The 8009-nt window shown below is 40.8% G+C and overlaps 1 non-coding gene and 1 gene segment (V, D, J or C); one reads left to right on the forward strand and one right to left on the reverse strand.

The window, feature by feature from the left end:
• Positions 1 to 4591: 4591 nt before the first annotated feature.
• On the forward strand, positions 4592 to 5161 carry LOC116591110. The segment is given in 2 exon segments: positions 4592 to 4687; positions 4808 to 5161. Coding segments are annotated over 2 exon segments (381 nt in total).
• Positions 5162 to 7505: 2344 nt separating this feature from the next.
• On the reverse strand, positions 7506 to 7611 carry LOC116592166. Its single transcript, XR_004286349.1, has one exon. It is a non-coding gene; the product is annotated as a U6 spliceosomal RNA (small nuclear RNA).
• Positions 7612 to 8009: the final 398 nt, after the last annotated feature.

Genomic DNA, 8009 nt, shown 5'->3' on the forward strand with positions numbered 1-8009 from the left:
GACCCTGAGATCATGACCTGAGCTGAAGACAGAGGCTTTAACCCACTGAGCCACCCAGGCACCACTAAAGATTTTATTTATTTATTTGTCAGAGAGAGAGAGCCCAAGCAGGGGGAGGAGTAGGCAATGGAGAAGCAGGTTCCCTGCCAAACAAGGAACCTCAGGTGGGACTCAATCCCAGGACCCTGGGATCATGACCTGAGCAGAATGCAGAGGCTTAACCAGTTGAGCCACCCAGGCAAGGCTCATCCCACTTACAATTATTAGTAGATGGCACAAAGGCATTTGGAGTAAAGGCTAATGTAGAAATGACACGTTACCAACCTCCCTCTGCATATATTCACATTTCATGAAATTAAACATTGTTAATCACAACCTTCTTTTCTAAAAAAGTTATTTCTGTAGTGTTGTAGAGACATCAATGGAGCTAACGAAGTTGTGTAAATATTTAATTCTCTTATTCTCCCACCTCTGCTCAAGGGTAGACTCCTTACAGTGTTCCTGCAGGTCTTCCTCACTAAGGATGGATATAACTGGCAATTGTCATGGTGAGAGTGGTTTCTCTTAGCGGAGTTACAGTTGTGCATTATTTGTCACTGGCTTTTTCTTATTGGGAAATGCATCAAATTAGATTCAGCTTATCCATCTGACCAAAGGAGGATAAAACTGTAGCCCAACACGTCAATGGGCTTGATTCTTTCCCTCCTTATACTGCCAGGTCCTGTGCAGTAGAAGGAAGATGACTCCTGGCAGGTGCCTTTCCTCCAAGCCTGATAATGGAGTCAGAAGGAAGCATGCTTCTATATTATTCATTCGTTTCCTCTTAAGTCCAGTTAGAAACAAGAGAGAAGGTGCAGTTCTTAGAGGTTTGAATGCTTGATCATACTGAGGTGAGAATTGATGCAGGGGAAGAAAACAAGTGTTTTAGCCTGAGTGTGCACTGAGTCTCGATCCAGACACATTCAGGTTTAAACCTTCATCATGTTTGGTCTATTTGTTTCCTACGTGCTGGAACAAGGAAGTACAGACTTTAAGGCCTTCTCTTGATCCTGTGAAGCCAGACTGGGTGCTGAGAGTCTCCCTTTTGTTTGCTTTCTCTAGGATGGTGCTGACTGCATTTATGTGATTTCTCCCAGTCTGGCAGAGTGGGGCAGCCTTCTGTACAAGCTCACTAGTCCCCTCACTAGCTCCAAAAGCTCACTGTTGTTACTGCCCTGTGTGCACTGTTGGGAGGCCACTGGGTGGGATGATGTATGGGTGAGAGACTGAGTGTTTTGTGTACTCATGGACCATTTGTGGTGGTTTGCAGACAACTAACTCCAGTTGCTCAGGGACAGATTCCATTTTATTTTATTTTATTATGTTATGTTAGTGACCGTAGAGTGGATCATTAGTTTTTGATGTATCATTCCATGATTTCTTGTTTGCGTATAATGTCCAGTGTTCCATGCAGTCCTGCCCTCCTAAATGTCCATCACTGGGACATTTAGTGATGTCCTCCAAGTGTCCATAGTCTCTCATGGTTCATCTCCCTCTCTGATTTCCCCCCCTTTATTTTTCCCTTCCTCCTCCTAATGTCCCCCCGCTATTCCTTATACTCCACATATGAGTGAAATCATATGATAATTGTCTTTCTCTGTTTGACTTATTTCATTTAGCATAATCCCCTCAAGTTACATCCATGTCAATGGAAATGGTGGGTATTGATCCTTTCTGATGACTGAGTGATATTCCATCGTGTATATATGGACCACATCTTCTTTATCCATTCATCTGTTGAAGGTCATCTCAGTTCCTTCCATATTTTGGCTTGTGGATATTGCTGCTATTAAGATTGCAGTGCACATGACCCTTCTTTTCACTACATCTGTATCTTTGGGGGTAAATACCCAGTAGTGCAAATGCTGGGTCATAGGGTAGCTCTATTTTTAACTTTTTTGAGGAACCTCCACACTGTTTTCCAAAGTGGCTGTACCAACTTGCCTTCCCACCAACAGTGTGAGAGGGTTCCCCTTTCTTCACAACCTCTCCAGCATTTGTTGTTTCTTGCCTTATCAATTTTTGCCATTCTAACTGATGTAAGATGGTATCTCAATGTGGTTTTTATTTGAATTTCCCTGATGGCTAATGATGTCAAACATTTTTTCCAAGTATCAGTTAGCCATTTGTATGTCTTCTTTGGAGAAATGTCTGTTCATGTCTTCTGCTCATGGACAGATTCCTATTGGAGGTTGTGTGGTGATTTGTAAAGTCCATGTTGTTTTACTGTCCTACAGAAGCCCTGGGTTCTGTTCTGTACAAATACAAATCATTGGTTTTGGGGACTTCATTAAGATAGAGAACTTCTGCACAGCAAAGGAAACAGTCAACAAAACAAAGAGCATAGTGGTGAGAATTCTTTTCTAATCACCTTAGATGGAGCTGTCCATTATGCAGTTACATGTTTTTTTCCTAGGATATTATGTGTACAGTTGTCATGGACTGTCTGCTTTTGCTGATTCTCCAGAGAACCTCAGTTTAAGGTCTCTAATATGAGTAAATTTTCCAATTTCTGTCAGTGAAGAATGTAGGTTGTCATATTATTTGATAAACATGTAACCAAGGATCCATTTCCTCTACTTTATCTGCTGAATTAGTAACGAGTGGTACCAAAAGTTTATTTCACAATTCTCAATGACAGTTTTTTTCTAGGATTTTGTTCAGGGCACCAAAGGCTTAGGTCATGTAATGGTGATGAAATGAATGTCCACAGAGCAGCCTGTACCTGTGAGGAAAGGAAGAATGACAAGGCTTTACTATCTAGTTCAATAGTTTGGGAAGGCTGGAATTCGTGTGGTTTGGGACATCTGAGTTATGTGGGCTACAGTGACCAGTTCAAAGTGAGACAACCTAGGACTTTGTAAGGGAAGACACAAGGCCACAAAGGCTAAGGCTGTACCAGACCACAGTAGTTCAAGGGTAACTGCTACAATAACTCATTTCAGTTTAACATTGCATTTGTTGTTTCCATTTTTCCACAGGATCTGGGTGTGATAGGAGAAGAGAAGTTTCTATGTGAGTCCTAACTTTCCCTAACTTTCCCAGAGACTTTTTCTCCACCCTCTAGAGAGTATTTGAAATGGTATAGGCATTAAACACAAAATCCAACTGATATTTGACTCTTTAAAAAAAAAAACTTATTTATTTACTAGACAGAGAGAGAGAGAGAGCACAAGCATGGGAGTGGCAGCCAGAGGGAGTAGGATGCCGGACTCGATTCCCGGACCTCAGGATCAGCACCTGAGTTTAAGGCAGACACTCAACCGACTGAGCTACCCAGGCACCCCTGATATTTGAATCTTGTGATTGTTGAGGCTTTCAGGAAAGAGAATGGTTCAATCCATATAGAAAATAAAATACTATTACCCATCCACACTCTTAGCTCATGCAGGGAATGCAACTGTGTTAGATCCCTTTGGAGATACTCAAATGTTTCCTTAGGACAGTATTTCAGAGCATATCCCACCTTTTCAGATTTTTTGGGATCTCATTGACTCCCAGAAAGGCATGGAAAGCCCCATTGTCTGACATCCTAGAAAAGTCTCCCCACTAGTGTTTGGTTTAATGTTGCATCCAGTATATTCCCAATGTGAAGTGTTGTCTCTGCTGGATTGTAGCAAGTGTTCGTTGGTATCATTTGGCTGCACTAGGCAGCTGTCCTGGCTTTGCTACATCTTGTTCTCATGGATCATCAAATCATTCATTCATAGTGATTCTTTACAAAATTTAGTGCCAAATATTCTACAACCAAGATAGAATTAATTGAACTTTTCCTTGGTTTTGTTTTTATGTTTTTAGAGAAGTGCTTACATAAGGACCATCTTGGAATTCATATTTATCCTGACCTGCTCAAGCATTTTTTCTTAGCTTCTACCAGTGTCTTTTTTTTTTTTTTAAATTTATTTATCAGAGAGAGAGAGGGCGAGAGCAAGCACAGGCAGACAGAATGGCAGGCAGAGGCAGAGGGAGAAGCAGGCTCCCTGCCGAGCAAGAAGCCCGATGCGGGACTCGATCCCAGGACGCTGGGATCATGACCTGAGCCGAAGGCAGCTGCTTAACCAACTGAGCCACCCAGGCGTCCCTCTACCAGTGTCTTTTTAAATCTGAGACTTTGTTTTGATGACAATTTTTTAAAAAAAAATCGTGAATACATGAAATAATTAATGTATTTGTGTTCCTTTCTAGTAGAATGCAGGAGATACACAAAAGGGTTAAGAAAAATTAGAAACTTAAGAAAGCTCATTGTCTTTATAGTTTTTGGAAGCAGTGACCTACTTTAAAAACATATTCACTGACACCAACTACATGATTTTTTGTAAATTGACATATCCAAGAGATACTCATTAGTTCAGCTACTTGATTTAATGATGCTTCACAAGGAACTGGATTTTATAAAGAGGTCTGGAGTAATTGCACAAATAGTCTGGGGTAAGAATTCTGGCCAACAAGCACCCATTTTAGCCCCTGTCCACCAGGGGGTGCAGCTTCCTACCACAATCACATTTCCTGTGTGAAATGTGGGCTTCCACTGATCATTTCTCTGTCACTCCAAACTTGCTTCATGGTAAGAATGAAGAACATTATTTAGGTGACATTCCAGAGATGAAGTGTTCTCCTGGCTTTGTGACTGTGGTACTCTTAATGCTTGGTAAGTAAAATCCTTCTTAAAATTTGGATTATTTTTCTTTTGTATCAGTAAAAAGTTGAACTATAATTTATAGTTCAAGGTGAACCGAAGGTGACACAGGTCTCTTTTCTTTTTCCTCAGGACAAACTCGTGGAGACTCAGTGACTCAGACAGAGGGCCAAGTGACCCTCTCAGAAAATGCTTTCCTGACTATAAATTGTACTTATTCAGCATCAGGGTACACTGTCCTTTTCTGGTATGTCCAGTATCCAGGAGAAAATCTAGAGCTCCTCCTGAAAGCCTTGAAGGACAAGGAGAAAGGAAGCAAGAAAGGATTTGAAGCCACCTACGATGGCAAATCGAAATCCTTTCACTTGGAGAAACGCTCAGTGCAAGGCTCAGATTCAGCTGTGTACTACTGTGCCCTGAGTGACACAGTGATAGGGACTGTAGGGGGAGCTGAGCGCAAACTCTGAGCAGAACAGGGGCCTGGAAGCTGAGTGTCTCTGCCTGATCCATTCTGGTTCCAGCACAGTCTGTGGTTGTTTGTCCCTCAGTGTCTGGTTGATACAAAATCATACAGAGAACAAGAGCATAGGAGCCAGAATAACATTCCCCAACCCCAGGTGTTCCTTAGTGCCACTGAAAACAGTTTGATGCCAAGAGTTCCTCAGCCAGAGTGTAACCAATTTCAAGGTAGAGTCACAAAACAATGAAGTGGTCTTGTGGTCATCCTTGCAGTGAATGTCCAGCCCCACAAGTTGTTTATGGCACCCTGGTAGGTGTTTCTGTGTCTCTGATACATTTAGAGACACACGGTGTGCCTGAAAGGGTGGTGATGCCTAATGTCTTCCTGACAGAGTATAGCAGGAGAGGTGATGGAGATGATCAGCCCCAAACTAGGTTTTAGTAGAGAAATTAGGGAAGGGAAGAAAAGAGGAGGAACGCATGTACCTGACCGAGGAAAAGAGAGGCCAGAAACCTCTGCCCTGCTTTTTTTTCTAGTAAATCAGGTGATAGACTCAGGATGATACTTGACTTGAAGGCTTGGGGGCAGAAAAAGAATGGAGGAAGTGGCTTATGTCTTGGGCAATTAAATAGATCAGTTGAATTTCTGACAGTAAGAACTCAAGGGAGATAGCTTTCAGTGCCCCGGAAATATGGTGAGAAAAAATGCTCTTGCACTGAGGTTTCCTAAAGATATAGATAGAGAGGTGACACTGGGAGAGAAATCTTATTGATTTCTCTAACTCTTGTTTTGCAACTTCTCAGAGAGAGCCACAAATCATGGGACTGGGAAAATGTATGGGAGAGAGTGAAGATGTAAAAAAAATAATAGAAAAAGCAATGTCTATTTTGCAGTGCAAGACTTTGCCAGTATTATTTCAATCTTCTTTAATTACTCTCTCCTTATTTGCAGAGTTTACAAATGAGCTATGATCAGAATATTAATATATTCCTTTACATATTTGTTAAATATTCTTGGTTAGTTAATTTTTATTTAATTAGTTTAAAATGAATATTTTATATTTAAACCTCTGTAAATATAAGTGCATGTAAATATGTACTTTAAAGTATTCAAAGGATATAAAATAAGAGTTTTCTAAGACTTCTGAGAAACATGCCAGACTAGGAGTGCCTGGATCACTCTGGTTTGAGCTGGAATTCTGGTTCTCCAGGTTGTAAGTTTGAGTCCATTTTGGGTAGAGATTACTTAAAATTGAAATCTAAAATAAATAAATAAATAAAAATTAATGGTTGATTAATAATACATGCTTATGTCTTGATTTCTTTCATACTCTTTTTTTGAAATCAACTATTTCTTTACTTGATGGAGAGAGTGCATGAGCATAAGCAAAGGGAGAAGGGGAGGGAGAAGCACACTTCTCACTGAGCAGTGAGCCCAACAGGGGGCTGGATCCTAGGACACTGAGATCATGATCTGAACTGAACTTAGAAGCTTAACTGAATGAGCCACCCAAGCCCCTCTAATACTCTTTTAACTTTAGCAAAGCTATCCTAAAGGGCAGAAAGCTGAAAACAGAAAGCAAAACAGGAAGAACCTATCAGCAGACTGTGCCATCAATAATTTAGAAAGTGAGCTGTATATAGATGGGGTGAACTTGCATGAGAGACTAAATAAGGAGAAACTCAGTCCTGGTATAGAAGCACCTCAGTGTGTGCTGTGCCCTCCAGAAGGGGTTGGGGAAAAGGAGCACCACGTATTTTTAGATAATTGAGGAATACAACACTACCCATGTTGGTACACATGTGTGTGTGCACGGGTGAGCACGTGTGTATGTGTGTGTTGAGGGTATTGGGGCAGAAGGAACAATACAAGTAGATGGAGTGGTCACCTTGGGTCTCAGAACTGAGCATATGATGCTTGGAAGCTTACTGTGGTTCATATGAGGCAAGGGAAACACAAATTCAAAGGACTGATAGCTTATGATCAAAATTTGGTGTCCATTCTGGACTTTCTGAACAGTGCTGAGCTGAGCTGTGGAGACAAAACAATGAGAAGGAGACCTTGGTGAGTGGATCTATTGTCTGAGGGCCACAGCTTGAACCCTTCAGCAGAGAATGATCAGATTTTTCTGCTTTTGGCTCTAACATAGGCATCTGAACAGACATAGGTAGTGAGGAGGAACACTGGCATAACAATAGGTACATTGAAAGAGCTACAGTGATTAGTCTAAATGCTTTGCCTTCTTATCATAGTGTGATTTATTTCTACCTTAAATAAATCACACAGTGTGAACATACATGACCCTTACAACCCTTTCTTCATAATTCTTACATTTTATGTTGTTTACATAATTAATTACAAGCAGTTTTTAAAATTATGGAATGCTTCAGGAATTTGCATGTCATTCTTGCACAAGGGTCACGCTGATTTTTCTGTTTCATTCTAATTTTGGTATATGTGTTGCCAAAGTGAGCCCTACCTGCCATATTTTCAGTAAGTGCCATCCCCCCACTATTATCACAGATGCAATGAATAAATATATCAAAGTCCGCTAAACCATCGATCCACAATCCTCATTTCAATATAAATTTTACTCATGTTTATTTTCAGTTATAATGTTTTTAGTTAAAATTGCTTAATGCCCACTGGGTGCTGTCCACAACCGATGAGTTGTTGAACACTACATCTGAAACTATGTGAGGTACCATGTGTTGGCTAACTGAATTTAAATAAGAAAAAGTTGCCTAATGCAAATGGATTTGGGGTAGTGAGTCTCTCAGCTAGAACACAGAGAATTATGACAGGACCCACACAACTTGCTATACCAGGAAACCCCTGTTTCCTGTTCTGGGCCACTAGCAATCCTTCCCTAAC

Source organism: Mustela erminea, chromosome 5 (genome assembly GCF_009829155.1).
Source record: "Mustela erminea isolate mMusErm1 chromosome 5, mMusErm1.Pri, whole genome shotgun sequence".
In the NCBI taxonomy this organism is placed as follows: domain Eukaryota; kingdom Metazoa; phylum Chordata; class Mammalia; order Carnivora; family Mustelidae; genus Mustela; species Mustela erminea.